Source organism: Petromyzon marinus, chromosome 2, assembly GCF_048934315.1.
Source record: "Petromyzon marinus isolate PM22_M1 ecotype Great Lakes invasive population chromosome 2, UKy_Petmar_22M1.pri1.0, whole genome shotgun sequence".
In the NCBI taxonomy this organism is placed as follows: Eukaryota; Metazoa; Chordata; class Hyperoartia; order Petromyzontiformes; family Petromyzontidae; genus Petromyzon; species Petromyzon marinus.
In genome coordinates, this window is record NC_133668.1 from 1524051 (window position 1) to 1547272 (window position 23222).

The following is a 23222-nucleotide window of genomic DNA, read 5'->3' on the forward strand; positions in this document are numbered from 1 at the left end:
TTAATGTAGACTTGATGCTTCGCAAAACGCATATATTTGGTGTTTGAACATCTTAACGCCTGTTTTTATTACCACGAGGGGTAAAAACTCTTTTTGTTTTTTCATCATTTGAGATACTGGCAAAAAAAAAAGGTCCCACAGACGATTTGGTGTTAATCTGGGCGATGCTTTTGCGGTGGTTTTGTGAAGTTGGGAGCATCGCGTCCTCTCGCGAGCTCCTCAAGACGGAGGAGAGGAGGTCCCAGGAGTCGGAAAAGAAGAGAAGCATCTCCACGTCGCGTTACGACGTCGCTCAGACAGGGAATGCCGTGCACGGTGGCGCCAATGGAGGTGAGAGGGGCGCGATCAATTCAGAGGGAAGATCGTGGATACTCATTGCCTCGTTTCCAACGCGTCACACGTGTCTTTGGCGCAATGAAGTTGCCGGACCTCGCCATTCACTGCTCTGTGTACATCAGGTAGGAGCCATTCCACATCCCGACTCCCCTCGACGACTTCGTACAAGTCGACCTCCATGCGGACAGCCACGGAAAACAGCGCTCCACAGGTGGGGGCATGCCCCGCTCCCCCCCTCCCCCACCCGCCACGTTCACCGCTCGCGACACGCCCCCCACGTTCACGCGACACGCCCCCCACGTTCACGCGACACGCCCCCCACGTTCACGCGACACGCGCCGCGCGTTCACGTGGGGAGCACGCCCCGTCGCGTGCCGAGCACGTGCCAAGCGGGTAACGCGTGTGTTCACCCCCACCCCCGCCCCCCCCGCAGCTGCCGCCTCCGCCCGCGCCGCCCGTCGCGCCGGGGCTCCGCGACTCCCCGCAGCGCGGGCACGGCGGCGGCGGCGGCGTCGTGGGCCACGCGCACCGCCCCGCCCGCCGGGACGCCAGGCCGGAGAGACGCGTCGACCGCTACCCGGCGGCGCAGCCTTCCTGCGGCACGTCCCCGTACGAGGCCGGCCACGTTCAGCACTCGCCCGACTCGTGGGTGTGAAGGCGGCGGCCTCGCGACGTCGCCCTGCGGGCGCCTCTCGCCCGGTGGGCCCCCGCGGTTGCCCCGCGGGGCTCGCTGCCGCTGCCGCGAAGGGGACGCATCGGAACGCGTGGCGGAGGCCACGGTGGGAGGGTTGCGGGAGTTGTCCGCCCCGGTTAAGAGGTCGACTCCTGGTCGTGTCGCAGGCGGACACGCACCGTGCACCAAAATACGGCGAGCCGCCGACAGGACGGTGTCCTTGAGGACGGATTTGTCTGGAGTCCCTTGTTAAACCGTCAACGTTGAAGGATGTCCCACGTTTGAATGTGTGTACGTGTGTCTTAGTAATCGGAGGTGAATATGTATACGATGCCGACCGCGGGCTGCTTGGCTCTCGGGACGTCCGAGCTGTGCGCTACGGCAAGCCTTGGGTTCCAGGATGAGCGTCGGTTGGCGCTGTGCCGTCGAGGGTGGCTGGCGGGTTGGGTCGGGGCTTGGGGGGGTTAGGGTTGCGTGTGGGGCTGTTTGCGACGAGGACCATCCACTCGTGAAAGATCACTCGGCAGTGCGGCTTAGGCACTGGTAATCTATGCACGACGATGCACAGTCGGTGTGCACTGGACGTGCCAACGCGTCGCAGTGCGCGCTACGTGCCAGCTGTACTCGCACAGGTGGCATTTATTCCCCCTGATTTTACTTCCCCATTCGAAGGCGCTCGGGACGATGTCCTCCTTCCTTCGCAGTTTAGCCTGCAGTCATGGGAGCAGCGATAACCACGGTTATCTCCTGAACTGCCATTCTGGACTAATACAAAAAAACCGATCACAGTCATTTTATGTTTCGGACATCTATAGAAAGCTATTACGCAGTAATGCAGCTTGCCAATCGCAGCGCTGTACTTTATTGTAATTTTAAATAAAGACTTGTGACTGAAATAGTGGAGACTTTAAATGTTCTTAGACTGATCTACATCCGTGAGCAAAGATAACTATGTAACTGTCTTAAATCTCATTCTTCTTATAATCTGCATTTATTCTGTACTCGTTGAGGCCTTTTTGGAAAACAAAAAAAAACTTCAGGAACTGCATTTAGCAGTGGAGTCAAAACACAGGCCGGAGGTCCGGCGACTTGCCACGGTCATCATTTAACAAACATCTGCCTCCGAGCTGTCGAATTTGCGCTCTTATAACGAATTCGTTTTACGGCGGTGTTTGTTGACAAACATATCCAGCCTGTGTTTTACCCTCAGAAATGTATGCAGCCAAAGTGGTACCATAAAAAATGGAGCCTCAACAGTGTTGTACAGTGCTTTGATCATGTCACCAATCAAGCAACGGTGTTGTACATTGTCACGGCTAATGGGTACACTATTGTGCATGACCCTCTGCCTTGCATATCATAAAGCATCGGTGTGGCCCGCCTTGACGTGGGTCTGTAGAGTGCACACTGCTCGGTTATCATTTAAATTGGCTGAACAGACTGTAATTAAATATATTCCAAAATTATCTAATTGAAGTGAACTTAGTGCCGTGTCATGAGAATCCGTTTAGATGTTTAGCCGCTGCCATCCGTCGTGGTGTTAATTCTGACAAACCGTGAATGCATGCTCTTTTACCAGCGGGCATAATTTCGTCGTGTTTGTGTGCGGTTCAATGCGTCCGCGTCTCGAGCGTGCCATCCCGGGCGGCGGCAAGTCTGTCAAAGTGCTCCCGCCCCGCGACGCCACGGCAGGGCACGGCGTTCCACTCTGGACGGAAGCTGTACCTGCGGCGCTCTTGTCTGGATGATTCCAATAACACTTTGAAATGCCTGCTGTGTGCACGTGTGCGATCTTTTGTTGTCGTCGTCGCTCATAGGGGGGCGGGGGGGGGATAAGGTGCGGCAGCTATGGGGATTCACGCAGCGTGCACCCACGATTCTCAAGACTGCCAATTCCCGTGCCTCTCCGCAATCGCATCAACGTTCTCCACGCACGCGTGCATCATATGCCGCGAATGCCGTCTCGTTTCAGTTTAATTTATTAGGCATAACCCTGTGAGCCATGCAGCTCTTGATTCGGGTGCAACCGCAACAAACAAAAACATGAACAAGAAACATCTTAAAGTGACTACGCGCAACATAAAAATCCAGGAAAAAAACAGCAAAAGTCTTCCAGAAAAAACACCGCATTTCAGCGCTGTGTGCAAAAATCCCAGTGGGATGCAAGTCAAACAATGACATGCAGAAAGCGCTCCCTGACCTTGCAAGGCGTGAAACTTTCATTCAAGCACTGAGCAGTCACCCGTCACACGTTGCTTTTTTTTAAAAACAGACATTGTTGGCTCTAGAGAGAGAAATTTTCATCGAGTCCAGTTGTCCAATATGAAGCCTATGGCCCCTTGAGGAAAGTTGTGCCATCTGTGACCCCATAATGACCTTTTAAGGCCGGTGGCAACACTTTTATGGAGTCCAGGAGTAGCACTGTTTATTTATTATCTGTTTTATTTTTACCAGGCAAAGCCCACTGAGCTATGTAGCTCTTTTAATGAAGAGACCTGGCCACAAATGATAGCTCAACGAGGTGACAAATGCTCTAAATGCACGTTGGTTCTAAATATGGAGGGAAAACCCGGAGGACCCGGAGACAAATCCATGCTACCAAAGGGAGAACGACACGCAAACTCTAAATATACAGCAGCAGGCATCAGGGTCGGGATCAAACTCACGACCTCCCGCATACCAGGCGAGGTAGTTAACATCTCGTCACGGTGGCGCCCTGTGCTACCTTCAAATGAATTTACAACAGTAACTTGTCTATTGACATATATAACTGAGCATAGAGCTGGGCTATTCGATTATTTAAGTAACCAATTACGCTCCCTATTATCGGTCCGTTCACGTTAAAAATATAAGGCGGAAAAGAATGCCTCTGTCCCCGATGTGTTACTGGATGGGAGGTGATGGGTGGGGCTTGGTGATGTAATCGGAGTCATCAGGCACGTCGCGCTGGGCGTGGCTTGCACGGGGTTTCCTGCTTTCAAAGGCAGAATGTTGGGGTCATCAACTAATCATTAATTGATTGTTACGATGATAAACACTCGTGGCAGGCTTATGGTGGGTGAAATCTAGTTGAACGACTTTTAGGTAATGCTTACACATACCACAAGTGCAGTAAAGCAATGGGGGATGGAGGGGGGGGTGGGCGGTCAGGTGACCTTGAACCAACCATTGACCCAACAGAGAGACGTAACATAGTCGAGTGGAATGCCATGTTCATCTACAGGCATGAGTTGACATTTTCAATACCAAAGTATTTGAAGTCTGTTTCACTTCTATCTAAGCTAAAACAATATGATTGGATTACCTGTGTAGTGGGTTAAATAACTAGAGGAGAGTTCTCTGAGGCAACACGGAATTTATTTAACAATACCTCCTTAACACAGAGGGGTAACGGCCCCTCACACCCGAGACGCTAAGGAGGAAGCCCCTCCGGACTAATACGCCTCTCACCGGCTAACCTAACTCCGTCTTGGGTGAAGATTGGGTCTTCACTGGTGTTAGCTAGAGCCGATCCTAGCCAGGGGTACGGCTATGCCCATTGGGCTCTTCTATTCGATCTTCACTGGTATTAGCTTGAGTCGATCCTAGCCAGGGGTACGGCTATGCCCATTGGGCTCTTCTGTTCGATCTTCACTGGTATTAGCTTGGGCCGATCCTAGCCAAGGGTACGGTTCTACCCTTGGGCTCTTCTCTTCGATCTTCACTGGTATTAGCTTGAGCCGATCCTAGCCAGGGGTACGGTTCTACCCTTGGGCTCTTCTATTCGATCTTCACTGGTATTAGCTTGAGCCGATCCTAGCCAGGGGTACGGCTATGCCCATTGGGCTATTCTCTCCTGGAGGCTCTTTGATCTTCGGGTGAACGACGACTGCCGGGACCCGTTCAGAGGTCCGGCTTTTATGCAGGGCCGTGTCTCGCTCCGCCCCGGCCACACCTTCCTTCCTGAACCTTCCAGAAGGACCTGGGGGGTGATGTCATCCCCCAGCCCCCTCCTGGGGTCTTGGGGTCTGTACCTCTGGACATGACGTTCCATAGGGGTAACCGTTGGGCCCTATGGGCCATCGTCTCTTAGCCCTGGGGCTCAGCCCCTCTGCTGCCCCCTATTGGCATGTGCCCGGTACTACCGCCTAACTGCATGGGAATGGCGCGTCTTTGCCCAATAACACATTTTCACTTGTATGTTCAATAAGGGTCCGTCCATAAATGACGTCACGCACCTGGGGGGGGGGGGGGTCAGGCATTTGTGACGATGTGTGACGAGGGGGGGGGGGGTTTGAGAAATGTGACGTCACATCAAAATGCGCAACTTAAAAAAAATATAGACATTACATTCTGCCGCGACTCTAAGGCGCTTTGTTTCTTCTCACACAGCTTAAAGGTCGCGATCTGAGCGTGGCTTTTTCACTCCAGCGCTGTCCTCCAGACAGTCTCGTCCCTTCACCTGATGAAGGCTGCTTGTGTTGTGGCCGAAACGTCGTGAGAATATTATTGTGTTATTTTATTTTATCAATTTATAATTTTATTCTCATTCTACGTGACTTTACCGAAATAACCAAAGAAGATCACATTCTACTGAATTAAATATACTTTTTTTTATAAATGTTTTCTCCTACAACATCAGAGTGCAGCGGCACATCAAATACGCACTACAATGACAATAGTTTAAAGCGATTTGAAGCATTTTTTATTTGGGGGGGGGGGGGGGCAGAGCTTTGTGACGTCATATTTGAGGGGGGGTCTGACTTCTTGTGACGCCGTGTGACGGGGGGGGGGTCAAAAAACGTCCAAAATTGTGGGCAGAGCTTTGTGACGTCATATTTGAGGGGGGGTCTGACTTCTTGTGACGCCGTGTGACGGGGGGGGGGGTCAAAAAACGTCCAAAATTGTGTGACGTCATTTATGGACGGCCCCTAAATGCTTATACACGACATTAGGAAGAGTGCATTTTCCTAACCTTAACTATCTTCAGTATGCGCTTTACTATACCACGAATGTATCACTATGCTTTATTTAATCATCAAAGCCCAGCCTGAGTCTTATGACTCACTCTCTTTCAGGAGGGTCCTGCCAAGTGTTCGCAGTAAAGGGGCGATGTTGTTGCTGCGTGATCTCAATTGAGTTCGTTTGCGGTGTAAGTTGTCAGCATTAGGATATTTGGCCAATAACTGGTTACTGCACATTGTATGGTTTTTGTTTTAGCTATGGGGAGATAATTGGTGTGACTGGAGGTTGCCCGTACAAGCTCCACGCAGAGAGGCACCGGAATTAATCCCAAAATCTTTTTGCTGTGAGACTAAACTAAAGGGGTTTTTTTTTTTACCAGGTAAGGCCCCACTGAGCAAGACAGCTCTTTTTCAGAAGCGATCTGGCCACGAATGATAGCTCAAGAAAGTGGCTGGTGTGGAAATCTTTAGCAGCCCGATACTCGAAACGCATGTTTCGCATATTTTGCGATTCTTTCTTTCGCAATATTTAGCTTCAAATGTTTCCCAAGTTACCAGTTATACATGACAATATGGAGGATGGTCGACTCTATAGGAATATCAGCGAATTTCTAAGAAGCTTATTTTCAATGGCGAAGTGGCCAAGGTGGAACACACGTGACATGGGGTGGGAGGGTCTATCGGGGTTGTATAGAACACAAATAATATTTTACAAACGTGACGAAATAATACAAAATGCAAAAAAAAAACACGATCAGAACAATGTACAATGGATATATAGTAAGCAATAAAAAATATTCCGCATCATACTACTGAGAGTAACCCGCGTGGCATGTTTCAAATTACATCTCTAACAGCAAGAATGGTAGTTTCATTTCCTCTTTTTGAGTGGACATGCTTGCCATTATCAAGTTGCAGTGACAAATGGATTCTATTAATGGCACTCGTAAATACAGAACACGTAACAGCAAGGTAAGCAGCTATTACATATAACGTGCACTATGACACACGTGGGAAATATGGAGAAGTAAATGAAACAATAAAATAACTCATGGTAGCATTACTCTTCAGAAATCTGTGGACTAAGATGATAAAACGTTATTGGCCAGTGATGAATACTGACAGAAGCAACACTGCATAACTAACGGCGGAACAACGTGACTGCTTTCTTCAACGAAGAAAACTACACACAAAAAAAACATTGCCGATTATTACAAATGTAGAGCGTGTTGGTCGCCGGAACTCAGCGCGTTTAAAGTTTGAAGCCAAGGGCCAAGGAAGGTCACAGAGGCGTGGGTGTCACGCGAGGGGGGAGGGGAAAAAATTGAGCCAGTGGGACTTTCCGGAGAGATGAGGCAGCCCCTTCTGAAAACACAACTACAATCTTCGCGTCAGTTTCCTCGTCGTCATCATCAACAACATCACCACCACCTGTTCATGGGCCGCCGCCTGTACCCCCTGCTCATGTGCTGGTGGTGGCGAACCTAAGAGACGCAACACTTGGTACGTTACACGGACAGACACCTAGACAGAGATGGACACACACACAGCGAGGTGGGTAGAAATAATAATAATAAAATGTATATACTGTAGTGTGCACATATTTCACGAGAAGGAGGCATTGTTCTATTGACAACTCAGAGGCGCGGAGCCAGAGCTCAGTCCCTCCTCGTATGCGAGCCTGAACAGGTGAGACCCTGAACAGGTGAGACCCAGAACAGGTGAGAGTCTAAACAGGTGAGATCCTGAACAGGTGAGAGCCTGGACAGGTGAGACCCTGAACAGGTGAGACCCAGAACAGGTGAGAGTCTAAACAGGTGAGATCCTGAACAGGTGAGAGCCTGGACAGGTGAGATCCTGAACAGGTGAGAGCCTGAACAGATGAGAGCCTGGACAGATCCTGAACAGGTGAGAGCCTGAACAGGTGATAGTCTGAACAGGTGAGGGCCTGAACAGGTGAGAGCCTGAGCAGGTGAGACCCAGGACAGGTGAGAGTCTGGACAGGTGAGACCCTGAACAGGTAAGAGCCTGAACAGGTGAGACCCTGAACAGGTGAGAGCCTAAACAGGTGAGATCCTGAACAGGTGAGACCCTGAACACGTGAGAGCTTGGACAGGTAAAAGCCTGAACAGGTGAGAGCCTGAACAGGTGAGAGCTTGGATAGGTGAGAGCTTGGACAGGTGAGAGTCTGAACAGGTGAGATCCTGAACAGGTGAGACCCTGAATAGGTGAGACCCTGAACAGGTGAGACCCTGAACAGGTGAGAGCTTGGACAGGTGAGAGCTTGGACAGGTGAGAGCCTGAACAGGTGAGAGCCTGGACAGGTGAGACCCTGAACAGGTGAGACCCAGAACAGGTGAGAGCTTGGACAGGTGAAAGCCTGAACAGGTGAGAGCCTGAACAGGTGAGTGCCTGAACAGGTGAGACCCTGAACAGGTGAGAGCCTGGACAGGTGAGACCCTGAACAGGTGAGAGCCTGAACAGGTGAGGATCTGGACCAGGTGAGAGCCTGAACAGGTGAGTGCCTGAACAGGTGAGACCCTGAACAGGTGAGAGCCTGGACAGGTGAGACCCTGAACAGGTGAGAGCCTGAACAGGTGAGAGCCTGAACAGGTGAGAATCTGCACCAGGTGAGAGCCTGAACAGGTGAGAGTCTGAACAGGTGAGTACCTGAACAGGTGAGAGCCTGGACAGGTGAGGCCCTGAACAGGTGAGTGCCTGAACAGGTGAGAGCCTGAACAGATGAGACCCTGTACAGGTGAGAGCCTGAACAGGTGGGAGCCTGGACAGGTGAGAGCCTGAACAGGTGAGAGCCTGGACAGGTGAGTGCCTGAACAGGTGAGAGCCTGAACAGGTGCGAGCCTGGACAGGTGAGAGCCTGGACAGGTGAGACCCTGGACAGGTGAGAGCCTGAACAGGTGAGACCCTGAACAGGTGAGAATCTGGACCAGGTGAGAGCCTGAACAGGTGAGAGTCTGAACAGGTGAGTACCTGAACAGGTGAGAGCCTGGACAGGTGAGACCCTGAACAGGTGAGTGCCTGAACAGGTGAGTGCCTGAACAGGTGAGAGCCTGAACAGATGAGACCCTGCACAGGTGAGAGCCTGAACAGGTGAGAGCCTGGACAGGTGAGAGCATGAACAGGTGAGAGCCTGGACAGGTGAGTGCCTGAACAGGTGAGAGCCTGAACAGATGAGACCCTGTACAGGTGAGAGTCTGAACAAGTGAGAGCCTGGACAGGTGAGAGCCTGGACAGGTGAGGGCCTGGACAGGTGAGAATCTGGACCAGGTGAGAGCCTGAACAGGTGAGTGCCTGAACAGGTGAGAGCCTGGACAGGTGAGACCCTGAACAGGTGGGAGCCTGAACAGGTGAGAGCCTGAACAGGTGAGAATCTGCACCAGGTGAGAGCCTGAACAGGTGAGAGTCTGAACAGGTGAGTACCTGAACAGGTGAGAGCCTGGACAGGTGAGACCCTGAACAGGTGAGTGCCTGAACAGGTGAGAGCCTGAACAGATGAGACCCTGTACAGGTGAGAGCCTGAACAGGTGGGAGCCTGGACAGGTGAGAGCCTGAACAGGTGAGAGCCTGGACAGGTGAGTGCCTGAACAGGTGAGAGCCTGAACAGATGAGACCCTGTACAGGTGAGAACCTGGACAGGTGAGAGCCTGGACAGGTGAGAATCTGGACCATGTGAGAGCCTGAACAGGTGAGAATCTGGACCAGGTGAGTGCCTGAACAGGTGAGAGTCTGAACAGGTGAGTGCCTGAACAGGTGCGAGCCTGGACAGGTGAGAGCCTGGACAGGTGAGACCCTGGACAGGTGAGAGCCTGAACAGGTGAGACCCTGAACAGGTGAGAATCTGGACCAGGTGAGAGCCTGAACAGGTGAGAGTCTGAACAGGTGAGTACCTGAACAGGTGAGAGCCTGGACAGGTGAGACCCTGAACAGGTGAGTGCCTGAACAGGTGAGTGCCTGAACAGGTGAGAGCCTGAACAGATGAGACCCTGTACAGGTGAGAGCCTGAACAGGTGAGAGCCTGGACACGTGAGAGCATGAACAGGTGAGAGCCTGGACAGGTGAGTGCCTGAACAGGTGAGAGCCTGAACAGATGAGACCCTGTACAGGTGAGAGTCTGAACAGGTGAGAGCCTGGACAGGTGAGAGCCTGGACAGGTGAGGGCCTGGACAGGTGAGAATCTGGACCAGGTGAGGCCTGAACAAGTGAGAATCTGGACCAGGTGAGAGCCTGAACAGGTGAGAGTCTGAACAGGTGAGTGCCTGAACAGGTGCGAGCCTGGACAGGTGAGAGCCTGGACAGGTGAGATCCTGGACAGGTGAGATCCTGGACAGGTGAGAGACTGAAGAGGTGAGATCCTGAACAGGTGAGGGTCTTGACAATGCATACATACTACCAGAGCATGTTTTTGTTTTTTTGCATGTTCACCACAAGTATATGTGGTTAATGCAGACACGAATCCTTGCAAAAGGTTTCAGTTCGGTGTTTAAACACCTTAACACAGGTGTTTTACTGCCAGAGAGGGTGCAACCTATTCGTCTTGAGCTGCTGCTTGAAGGGGGATGGTGCTTGGATGATGTGCGGTGGGAAAGAGTTTCAGCTTACAGAGAAACTCCGCTCGGCCAGGCATATGATCGACCAGCACTGCACTGGTTCTGGTTACGACGATCCTATAATTCGGCGCGCTCCGTTGGAACGCGGCTGATTGCTGTGGCCGCTGGAGTGGAAAGGTATGGCAGCGTGCGAGAGGCTGTTCAGGAGACACTGGAGTTTGTCAAGAGGGCTTTTCTTATTCATACTCTTTGATTCTTTCGGTAAAGTCACGTAGATAGGAAAATAAAAAAAATATATATATAAAAAAACACTTATGTACACTGTAGCAATGGTTATTAAGTTGGGTGAGTGTACTGCCAGTCTATGATGTAGACTGTAGCCTGGTTCTTAACCTCGGTTAGCATACTGGCAGTCTATAATGTAGACTGTAGCCTGGCTTTTAACTTCGGTGAGTGTACTGGCAGTCTATAATGTAGACTGTAGCCTGGTTCTTAACCTCGGTTAGCATACTGGCAGTCTATAATATAGACTGTAGCCTGGCTTTTAACCTCGGTGAGTGTACTGGCAGTCTATAATGTAGACTGTAGCCTGGTTTTTAACCTCGGTGAGTGTACTGGCAGTTTATAATGTAGACTGTAGCCTGGTTTTAAACCCCGGTGAGTGTACTGGCAGTCTATAATGTAGACTCTAGCCTGGTTTTTAACCTCGGTGAGTGTACTGGCAGTCTATAATGTAGACTATAGCCTGGTTCTTAACCTCGGTTAGCATACTGGCAGTCTATAATGTAGACTGTAGCCTGGTTCTTAGCCTCGGTTAGCATACTGGCAGTCTATAATGTAGACTGTAGCCTGGTTTTTAACCTCGGTGAGTGTACTGGCAGTCTATTATGTAAACTGTAGCCTGGTTCTTAACCTCGGTTAGCATACTGGCAGTCTATAATGTAGACTGTAGCCTGGTTTTTACCTCGGTGAGTGTACTGGCAGTCTATAATGTAGACTGTAGCCTGGTTTTTAACCTCGGTGAGTGTACTGGCAGTTTATAATGTAGATTGTAGCCTGGTTTTAAACCCCGGTGAGTGTACTGGCAGTCTATAATGTAGACTGTAGCCTGGTTCTTAACCTCGGTTAGCATACTGGCAGTCTATAATGTAGACTGTAGCCTGGTTTTTACCTCGGTGAGTGTACTGGCAGTCTATAATGTAGACTGTAGCCTGGTTTTTAACTTCGGTGAGTGTACTGGCAGTTTATAATGTAGACTGTAGCCTGGTTTTAAACCCCGGTGAGTGTACTGGCAGTCTATAATGTAGACTATAGCCTGGTTCTTAACCTCGGTTAGCATACTGGCAGTCTATAATGTAGACTGTAGCCTGGTTCTTAGCCTCGGTTAGCATACTGGCAGTCTATAATGTAGACTGTAGCCTAGTTTTTAACCTCGGTGAGTGTACTGGCAGTCTATAATGTAAACTGTAGCCTGGTTCTTAACCTCGGTTAGCATACTGGCAGTCTATAATGTAGACTGTAGCCTGGTTTTTACCTCAGTGAGTGTACTGGCAGTCTATAATGTAGACTGTAGCCTGGTTTTAAACCTCGGTGAGTGTACTGGCAGTCTATAATGTAGACTGTAGCCTGGTTTTTAACCTCGGTGAGTGTACTGGCAGTCTATAATGTACACTCTAGCCTGGTTTTAAACCTCGGTGAGTGTACTGGCAGTCTATAATGTAGACTGTAGCCTGGTTCTTAACCTCGGTTAGCATACTGGCAGTCTATAATGTAGACTGTAGCCTGGTTCTTAGCCTCGGTTAGCATACTGGCAGTCTATAATGTAGACTGTAGCCTGGTTTTTAACCTCGGTGAGTGTACTGGCAGTCTATAATGTAAACTGTAGCCTGGTTCTTAACCTCGGTTAGCATACTGGCAGTCTATAATGTAGACTGTAGCCTGGTTTTTACCTCAGTGAGTGTACTGGCAGTCTATAATGTAGACTGTAGCCTGGTTTTAAACCTCGGTGAGTGTACTGGCAGTCTATAATGTAGACTGTAGCCTGGTTTTTAACCTCGGTGAGTGTACTGGCAGTCTATAATGTACACTCTAGCCTGGTTTTAAACCTCGGTGAGTGTACTGGCAGTCTATAATGTAGACTGTAGCCTGGTTCTTAACCTCGGTTAGCATACTGGCAGTCTATAATGTAGACTGTAGCCTGGTTCTTAGCCTCGGTTAGCATACTGGCAGTCTATAATGTAGACTGTAGCCTGGTTTTTAACCTCGGTGAGTGTACTGGCAGTCTATAATGTAGACTGTAGCCTGGTTTTAAACCTCGGTGAGTGTACTGGCAGTCTATAATTTAGACTGTAGCCTGATTTTTAACCTCGGTGAGTGTACTGGCAGTCTATAATGTAGACTGTAGCCTGGTTTTTAAGCTGGTGAGCGAATTGGCAGTCTGTAATGTAGACTGTAGCAATGGGTTATTAAACTGGGTGAGTGTACTGGCAGTCTATAATGTAGACTGTAGCCTGTTTCTTAATCTTCTGGTGTCCCGGTAAGGATGGCATTGCAATAATCGAGGCAAGTGCCGACATTGCACACAAGTATTTTTTTGCTGTGGTTGCTCTAGTCAACATCGGCCGAATATTGTCCCGAGATGGATGCATTGGATATCTCTGTCGTGTTCAAGGCGTCGCTGTCAAGTGATTAAAAAAAACAAGTCCTAGGTGATGCTGAGGATGTTCAAATTGATTTAAGAGACTGATCGTGGAGCCGGCGGTGAGTTGATTTTGATCGAGCTGTCTGTCTGGTGCCTAGAAAGAAAAGGCCTATTGGATGTGTCTGGGTTTGTTGCGTGTGATGTTGTACTTTAACTTCTTTCGCACTGTACGTAGGTGCGGGGGAAGGACAACAAACTAAACACAAACTAGGTTTAATAATGGATTTAACCAAAAACGTTCTATTCTCGCGTAAGGCAAATATGTTCAGGAGCAAATTGGCCGTAAGAAGGCATCAGAAGAGAGGTTTGTGTAATGTTGCTATTCCTTCATTGGAGGAGCACAGACTGCAGTGATTCACTATGTGCTTCATAATTTGGTTTGCATGGCCACAGACGTAGTGTGGCTTGTTTTTTTATATTTCATTCATTAAGGAGATATTGCGCATCGTCTTGCTGATGTTCTGATGCAGTCGATGGTTACACCACCGGTGTCTTCAACGAAATGTCAAAGACAGGATGTTGCTATGTTTGGGTCACGAATGAGGTGGCGTTTATACAGGTAGGAACAACAGGTTCCACACTGCCCACCAGGGATTAATTGTCTGTTTGTCTGTCGTGCATATCCGGAATTCCATCCGCATAATTGGAGTTTCTGGACTAATTTCCAAACAGGGATCGCACGAATGCGCTGTCCAACCAAGTTCCTACCTGCCCACCCCGAAGGAACGTGTTTTTGAATGTCAGCGTTGTTACACTGTTCGCCGGCGTTCTTCCGGATCGAGGTGCGATTCTAGGATGCTCACAGCATAATCCTAGAAGGGAGATACCGGACATGAGTTGGCGGCAAGCAACACTGCTGTTACTGTAAGGTTGAGGTATAATTTGGAAGGTTTGAGTGGGCCCCAAGTAGAAATTAGAGTGGAGTATGATTGTCAGCGGCTTAGGTGTGATAGTTAATGCCATTTCTACCAATGGGATGCTCAATTGGGGGAGATTGAAAAAAGATAAGGACCCAGGACGAATCCCTGAATAAACTAAAAACTAAACCACAGTATTTGTTTTTATTTTACCAGGTAAGGTTCACTGAGCTACGTAGCTCTTTTTCGGAAGTGACCTGGCCACAAATGCTAACTTAACGAAGTGGCTTATCATGTGGAAATGTATCGTAGCTAAATTCTCAAAATGCACGTTTCTAAATGTGGAGGGGGAACCGAGGCACCCAGAGAAACATCCATACCACCACGGGGAGAACATGCAAACTCCAAATATACGGGCGTCTAAGATTGTGATCGCACCCACAACCACCTGCATACCAGGCGGGGTAGTTAACATCTTGCCACCGTGCCACTCCAGGTGAATAACACCTGCAGTGAATGCAAGGACTGGGCTTGAGGACTTGCCAACTTTGACGTCGGACCTTTTGTCAGAGAGATACGGTGCGAGCCACCATATCTTTGCAACTGATGGCAAAATCATATTCTAGGCGATCAATCAAAACCTTCAGGTTTAAAGTGCCAAAAGACAGACACGGGCAGACAGACTGATAGAAACTAATAGCGGCAAAGACAAAGGCACACACATATGGAAGACACATACATGGACACGGACAGATGGACAGGGTGAGATGAACACATAGTAGTAAGACAATTTCAAACAGATCGACATGCTTACAAACACATGAACAGACATTCAAGGCTAGGATTAAAGGCAGTTACACCGACGGACAAAGTGGACAAGGGAACAGGAAAGTGAGCCGGGGTCTGGAATCAGGAGCTAGGGTCACAGTAAGGGGTCAAGGTTAAGGGCAGGGCTTGGTGGAGTTGGAGATGGAAGGAGATGTCCATCCAGTGGAAGCAGGGCTGTATGGGGTGTTGCAGGGGACACCCCACCTAAAGTTTCGCTTTAAAATATATAATTTTAAGGAAAAATGGGTCCTCCTCTTTCCCCCACCTTGAAACAGGGGTTTCCGACTTAATTATCCATTGAATAAAAGGTGGTACAATCAACAATCTGTATATATAACATATATTAATACTGTACAATAATTTACGGCCTATAATAATAGGGAATTTCCCCTTTTTTCTGGCGACAAAACTGAAACCTTAAGCAAGGAATCATGTTTACATTAACCACAATACTTGCAGTCAGAATGCACCAGAGACAGCTTTCCTTAGAGCCTAGTCCCATACGGTGTTCGACCAGATGACGCCAAAGGGCGCACCCTATTATTATATTTTGGTACTGCCAAAGAAGGCCTCATGATGTAAATATACAGCCTTTCATCAATCCACTTCTGTATGAATGCCTTCCTATCCCCTCCCTGCCCTGCTGTTGCGGTGACGGCAATGCCCGATCAAAGCTTTTGAGCCACCAGCCGCAAGTGCATCCATCACGTTGTGGTTGAGTTGGGGTCCAGTCGGGTCATGCTCAGGCAGGAAACAGGTCATCATCAAGTTTGGCCAGGACAAGATATAGCATGGTTGCTCCAAGCTGTGGTGACCGCCTGTGCTCTACTCTGCTCCTCCTTCCATCTCTGGCTGGCCCTGTACCCCGCAAGGCTGCAGGCCTGGCCATGAAGGCCTATTTGGAGGTGAAGGGCCTCCCCGCCGTCGCTGCGGACAACAGAGTGGTGATGACGAAGCTTCAGAAGTACTTCCAGAGCAAGAGGCTGTCGGGTGGCGGGGAATGTGAAGAGCTGGCGCTGCTGCCCGGTGGCCGGGCGCGACTTCGCTTCAAGCAGGAGGGCGGTGAGGCCCCGACATCGACCCCTGGGGGGGGTTTTGACACGTGTCGGTGGACACAAATACTCGGATTATAACTATTGCACGTAAACACTGTACATGTGTGTGTGTTCCTCTACACTAAACAATGAAGCAACACTTGTTTGACTCGCTGCCTTGTGCGCAGTGCTGGAGCGGGTGCTGAATGTGCAGAAGCACGTTCTGGAGATCAACCAGCAGCAGTGTGAGCTGGAGGTGTCCTTCTGCGATGAAGAAGGCCTCCAGGAGTCTCCTCGGAGAGCAGGAGGCACCACCCCAACTAAAGTCACCAGATACGGCATGGTGGGCAGCTTACTGTCAGTCGCAGTGGATGTTCTTCAATGAAATGCACTCCACATTAGAGGCATGCATTTCCAACAGTGCACGAGTTTTTGTATTTTCTCATCCTATCCCCCACCGTTATTCCTGGTTTTGACACATAGTGGTGGCACACGCCGGTACACCAGGACTGTGGAGACGAGGGTTGGTGGATCACACACGTGTCACGAAAATGTTAACTCGACTGGTTAAATCTAAATGGGATAGAGTGTTGCCCCCTTGCAATTGTGGGTTTTCTCTGGGTGCTCCAGTTTCCTCCCACATGCAACTCTCATTCGTTGGCCGGCAACACCTTAATAGAGGTCTGCAGAGCTTGGGCGGATTTGGCGCCAGCTCACCACCTCACTGCCTTTCTCGCTTTTTCCGTTGTTCCTCGCTGCCTTTCTCACTGCCTTTCTCGCTTATTCCGTGGTTCCTTGCGGTTCTTCGGGAAGTGAGCACATACCGTGCGGATTACAAGTGGAAAATATCGTGCTATCGGCATCCTGTCATGATACGTGATGCTGATGAAACCCGTATTAAATATGATCACCAGACATAACTATCAGAGAACATTTGAAATAACTACAAGCTGTCTGATCAACACTCGGGGGCAGTACTCTTCCACTCGCACGATTACATAGAGACACGTTCACTGCATTACATTTGAACCAATATTTGTATTTCTCGGAACTGAAATTTAGCCAAATTAAGCACAAAATCAAACACGAGTCTTTTTTTTTGGCGCAGTCGTTGGTGACCAGGCTGAGACCATCAACAACTACAGTTGAAAAGCCAATTTAGTCAGATTGAAAACCAGGATCTCAGCAGTGGCAGCTCAGTGCTTCAGACCTCTGAGCCACCCAGCCACATAGAGTAATGTGTCGTGGTCATGTTGTTGTGCTTGTGTTGATGCACTCATGTATCATAGGGAAGGCCCGATGCAACACCTGGACAAAGTGCTGCCAAGCCAGTGACTGAACAGCTGACAGGCGGTGAGTGAGTGAACCTGAAAATCTGGTTCGTATGGATGATATTTTGTAAAGACTGCGTTCTTAAAAATAGACCGAGAATGTTCGCGATGGCGTATGTATTCATCCCCTTGTGAAAGGGTTGTACAAAAGTAAAATTAGTTTGTGTATATATATTTTACAGATAAAGTATCACTAAAAAATGCAGACAGCTTTTTCCTGGCTTTGAATGGTGTAATTGTTTCCACTTCCAATACTCAAAACAAGTGTGTGTGTGTGATAGTTGGTAGGTTTGCGTCAGTCCTGCTCTTAAACTAACGAAGGTCAACTAAGATAGCTACTGTGCTGCCCTACTGTGCAGCATCACAGGGGGGAAAGGCGGAGGATCCCGAGGGCAACCCGACCATCAGAGTGGACAAAGTGGACTCCCTGGACTCGACCACTGTGGCAATGTACTTTGAAAGCGAGAGACGATCTGGAGGAGGAGAGGTCACAAACGTGGAAGAAACGGAAGAGTCCTGGGTCATCACCTTCGCAGATCCAGCTGGTGAGCCTTTAAGCTGTTGCCTTACACAGCGTGGGTGTGTTGTACTCCACAATAAAAACGTTCCACGGTAAAAAAAAAGTACATACAGTGAATGTTCTCCCTGGGCCCAGCACAAACCTCCACTCGAGGAGCCACCTCCATACGACTCAACTGGGCAGAACATTATTTTAAGGTGACTTGTGTAATAGGACAAAACAATAAGGGCCTTTTGGCAACATAGAAGGGTTCCCGCAATAGGGCACCCAATTTTAAATGACCCCCCCCCCCCTTTGCCACGCTCAGAACCACGAGCCCCGATCTCCGTTCCACACCTCTTTTTTATCTCCTCGTCGTCGAACACCGCCGTCTGTACCGAACCTTCTAGATACTCCCTGCGCTCCACCAGTCTTCTGGGTCTTTCCCAAGAAGCGACAAAAGTCGACGGAGAAAGGCTGTACAAATTCCGGTTGACGGGAAGAACGAGTAGAAGGGTAGGTAGGTATAAGGATGTAGTGGAATTAGAAATGAAGACGGTGGATGTGACGAGAGAAGATGCACATCATAGAAGTGCACGGAAATCTGACCAGTAAAAAGCAATAATGGGACTTGATTGAAAAAAGTGAGCTATGCATTTTACCATATTAGTTCACACCCCTCGGGCATGCTCTTGCACATTCGTTCAGGTCGTGTTTGATGTGTCTTTGCTACACGCAACATTTCCCCACCACGTTGTTGCAATGATGGAGATGGATGGTGCTGACTTGATGTTGTTGCTGGTGGCTGTTTGCGCAGTGGCCGGGCGAGTCCTGTCACGCTCCAAACACACGTTTGCCGAAAAGCCGCTGGTGTGCTCGGAGTTCGTGGAGAAGCCCCGAGTGGAGCACGTGGTCCAAGTGCTGGAGCCTGATCCACGCAGGGTGCTGCTGCGAGGCTTCGCGCAGCAGACGGAGAGCAGCCTCCTCGACCTCTACGTGGAGACCTGCAGCGGCACCGACGACTTTTGCATCAACTATACAGACGACGACTCATGCAGAGTGGTATCGTTCTCCTCCGACACAGGTGACATTTCAACGCTATCACTCTGTGCGCTCCTCGTAAGTTTGTGTCACTGTTGGCCAGTGACGCAAACTGTGCTGGCCAGATAATTATTTTTCTGTGAAGGTTATCCACGTGCAGTGGGAGAGCTGCATGGTGTTTGGAGTGCGTGATTTCTCGTGTGTGTTCAGAGTGTAAGGACATTCTTCACTCTTAGTCAAATACAGTGATAATGCGACTCAGATGAGCATCGAGGTGGTGCTCATCTGTTTACAGCCACGATCCAATGTGTGAAATTCCACGTTCCAATGACGGGGGTCAAGTATATCCATAGGACAACCGCTCTTGACTTTCCCAAAAGCTCAAATAGTTGAACTCGCAACCTTTTGATTGCGAGCCGCTCTACTCCTGAGGCACCTGGCCGGATACTGTATTACTCTCAGGGTTAAATAACAAAAAATATTTCTTCTGTTTCGTGTTTTGCACAGCATCTCTTTAGTTTGTCAATGAGGTTCATAGCTCCATTTATTTGGTATAGCCCTGTGAGCCATTCGACTCTTGAATCCGGTGCAACCGCAACAAACAAAAAACAAAAACATGAACAAGAAAACATCTTAAAGTGACTATGTGACTGTGCAAACAGAAAATCCAGGAAAAAACATCAAAATACTCCTGAAATAGCACCGTACACCAACGCTGTGTGCAAAAATCCCAGTGGGATGCAAGTCAAACAACAACAACAACCACAAGACAACTAAGATTAAGGCCATCAGTCTAACTCCGTACTACAATAAACAAAAACATTGCCAAACCAAACAACTTTTCCAAATAAAAAATAAAGCCATAAATGAAATGTGACAGTGATCACAGGTACTGCGGGGAGTGGTGGTGTAGCGGTTAGCGCTCTGCACTATGAGCCTGGCGACCCGAGTTCGATTCCTGCTCACGGTCAACACCAGTGACGATTGTCTGAACCGGTCATGGGCCTCCCCTAGGTCGACTCAGCCTCATATGAGTACCTCGTGTGGTGTGTCAAATATCGCCACTAGGGAGATAAAGGTTCAAGTTCCAGTTTCATTTATTAGGTGTAGCCCTGTGAGCCATGCGGCTCTTGAGTCCGGTGCAACCGCAACAAACAATATAAACAGAGAACGTCTTAAAGCAACGACGTGCAACAGAAACATCCTGGATAAACCAGTAAATCTTCCAGAAAAAAAGGCATCGTGTTACAATGCTGTGGGGTGTGGTGCTGGCCACCCACCCCCTCGTGTGCCATGTCGGCCTTCGTAGGTGCTCGCCAACAGCACTTGCCCCAACAGTCTGTTCAGACTACGCGAGGGGATCCTTGTCTATGTTGTGTATTTACACCATTTCATGTTGCCTCTCAGACATACAAGCCTTCATAGGCCGCTGTTGCATGAGGCCCTTATCCGGTATGAGTATCAAGGCGGAGCAGCTGCCGCTCACCAGCAGCGTGCTGCTGGAGGATCTGCCTGAGGGCGTTAGCAGGGACTACCTGGAGCTCTACCTGGAGAGCAGGAGTGGGCCTGCCGTCAAAGTGAAAGAGGTGGACTTCAGGGGTGGATGCAGCGCAGCTGTCGTCCGTCTCCAGAGCAATGAGGGTGAGGTGGTGATGGGAAGAGGCTGCCCCTTGTTGGGATGTACATGCAGAGATAGATTCACGTCTTCGTGACACAGCTAAAAACGAATTAACCTTGATTTATTGCACCATTGTTCAAAACGGAAGTGAGGACGGATTTTTTTGCCTTCCGATTAGAAAATGTATATGAACATTCACCGGCATGTAAATTGATTCTCAATTGTATGGAACAGCTCATTGCACTTAACCGATCTGCTGCAAAACGTAGTTTAAACACACATTACGGTTTTCATGTTTACTGATATTTTACTTCCCAGAGGGCATCATCACCTCAATGGTAACTACATAACCAGACATTACAAGGGCAATACACAGCACACTAGATGTATTTTTATCGTAGTGTTTAGGATAAAGTAAATGTATTAAAAATGATTTTACTTCAAATTAAATGTTTTTTTTAAGAATAGCTGAGATTGTATTGTACATTCCCATTTGGTGATGCAGATGTTGAGAAAGTGTTGAAGAGCGAGCTGCATTTGAAAGAGAAGATCGTCACAGCACACCGCTTTTACGAGGCGCATGGTTTGGTGCTACTATCATGGGATGAGGAGATCTTCAAGGCACCTGAGCCTCAGCACCTAAAAGTAGATCCCGTGCTGATGGAGTTCATTACAGCTCGCCCAGAGCAATCTCAGCAGCTGCAGGAGTTTCTAAATAATCACATGGCCACCTTCAAGTGGCCAAGTGGGGCCACGAAGGACGTCATGAAGGTTTCACCTGCCTTTGCCGAAAGCCAAAAAGCCAATTTCATACTGAAAAGCAAATGGTCAAAATCCATCCCCAATGAGTTTAACATTTTTTTTGAAAGATATATGCATTACTCTGAAACCATCCATGCGAATATATTTGATGAACTTGTGGCAAAGCTTTCTACAGGTCAGAAAGATTGTGTGCAGATTATACCGGATAAACAACAATCTAAAATAAGCATAATAGGTCAGAAAGTGGATGTAGAACATGTTGTTGAGGACCTTAAAAAAATAAAACAATTACGACGGGGGGAAGTGAATGTCAAACAAACACTTGTTCATTTGATGCCCAACTTTAAAAAGCGTTTGCAGAATGACTTTCCTGAAGTAGATTTTCACGTTAATGTCAAAAAGAGGTTGATCACCGTGGAAGGCCCAAAGGATGACTCCTTAGCAGCTGAGAGCAAAATCCTGCAAATGATGCTGCAGTGCAGTGAGAAGCCCTGGATAATCTCTGAAGAACTTAAAGGCTTTGTGTTACAACTGAACCGTGATGCTTTCATAAAAAACACCTTTAGCCAAAATGGCATAGATGCATCCATCTCAGAAAGGGGAAATGACATCATGATTGTTGGTGCGAGTGAAGATGATCTGAGCAAAGCAGAGGATCTTCTGAACATGACCTTTGTGGAGGTGAAAGTGAAGGCAATTAAAGGGTTTGATATGAAGCAGAATGTAAATGAGTGGGAAGAATTCCAGGAAGAACTGAAAGCCTCTCAGGAATTGAGTGAAATCAGAACTGACACAATGTTCCAGATAAATTGCATCAGTGGAAGTGAGATACTCGTCACTGGCTATAGAGACATTATCCAGCACGTTGCTAAACAAGTAGAGGGATTCATGGCTCTTAATGTGACACTCAATTGTTTTATTCCTGTTCATTATATGGGTGTTCTGCAATACCTGGAGAAATTTGTGGATATAACTAGCATTCTGCCAAGTGGAACGACATTTAAAATAGACTACAAACATAGAGGCTTTAGCATTACCACAAAAAAAAGAGACAGAGATGGAGTTATCGAACTGATAGTAGATATTTCCCAAAGCATAACCTCCTGTGAGAGAACCATTCGAAAGCCAGGCACTGCCAAATCTTTGTATTCACGAGGTAAAATGTTGTTTGGGGTGTTGGAGAGGAAACATACATGCATAATCCTCATCGATCAGCCAAGGGACCAACAGGAAGAATCTCAGCAAAATGCAGCTCCTCAAACCTCCAGGCATGGAATAACTGGTAAGATGCAACGTAAACATACTACGCAGTATGATATGTCTATTTCTGAACTTAACTTAAACTACTTTAAAAATGAAACAAATTCTGTTAAATATGTATCTATTACCCAGAATGAGGTTGTATGCTTGTTGAAATGCATGATTGTCATTTCACAGGATGTGACGAGGCCCTGCAGTCAAATTTAGTTGAGCGTGAACTGCAGCAGCAAGATGATTTTTCTGCCCTGGCAAACACTGGCATGACGCTGTTGAGCATCCAGGTTTACTCAATCTCAGCCGAGACCAACAAAAAGGTCCTCGATGAAATAGAAGAAAAGCTCACCACCGAAGGATGCCCAAATACAATAGATGATAAAGCAATCGCAGAGTTTGCTCACACGGAGCGAGACGCAATACGTTCCCTCCAGGATAAATACCAAGTACGAATTATTTTCACTGCACAAGACAAGATCAGTGTCCAAGGCAGCGACAGCAGTGTGAGGCAAGCTTCGGCTGAGCTCTACGCCATGGTGAATGATGCAAAAGAACGGAGGAGAAACTCTGTGCAGGATGAACTGCTCGCGCACGAAATGCAGTTGATGTTCTTTCTCGATGACCACGACCTGCTCAGGCCATCGCTTTAGGATTCAGGATGTTATCATTTCGCTGAAGAAACCAGGACTGAGGTTTCCGTGGGAGAGCAGGCAGCTCGAGGGTTTCGTCAATATCGCTGAACACGTTGAGAAAACCAAGTATGGGAAAACTCACCCC

The 23222-nt window shown here is 48.4% G+C and overlaps 2 protein-coding genes across 8 annotated transcripts in view; both read left to right on the forward strand.

Annotated features, from left to right (window-relative positions):
• Positions 1 to 2780, forward strand: part of LOC116949780 (uncharacterized) — a 54462-nt gene extending 51682 nt beyond the window's left edge. For all 7 annotated transcript variants that reach the window (XM_032967415.2, XM_032967413.2, XM_032967418.2 and 4 more), the window contains 3 exons: positions 190 to 330; positions 459 to 547; positions 770 to 2780. In XM_032967415.2, coding sequence (XP_032823306.1) covers positions 190 to 330; positions 459 to 547; positions 770 to 991 — 452 coding nt within the window. In that variant the 3' untranslated portion in view covers positions 992 to 2780. The remainder of the gene's footprint in view (positions 1 to 189; positions 331 to 458; positions 548 to 769) is intronic.
• Positions 2781 to 6646: 3866 nt separating this feature from the next.
• Positions 6647 to 23095, forward strand: LOC116949764 (protein mono-ADP-ribosyltransferase PARP14-like). Its single transcript, XM_076068523.1, has 9 exons — positions 6647 to 7455; positions 15779 to 15968; positions 16129 to 16283; positions 17230 to 17293; positions 17631 to 17816; positions 18588 to 18854; positions 20219 to 20491; positions 20935 to 21174; positions 22629 to 23095. The coding sequence occupies exons 2-9, from the start codon at positions 15794 to 15796 to the stop codon at positions 23093 to 23095; spliced, it is 1827 nt and encodes a 608-aa protein (XP_075924638.1). The 5' UTR covers positions 6647 to 7455; positions 15779 to 15793.
• The last annotated feature ends 127 nt before the right edge of the window (positions 23096 to 23222 follow it).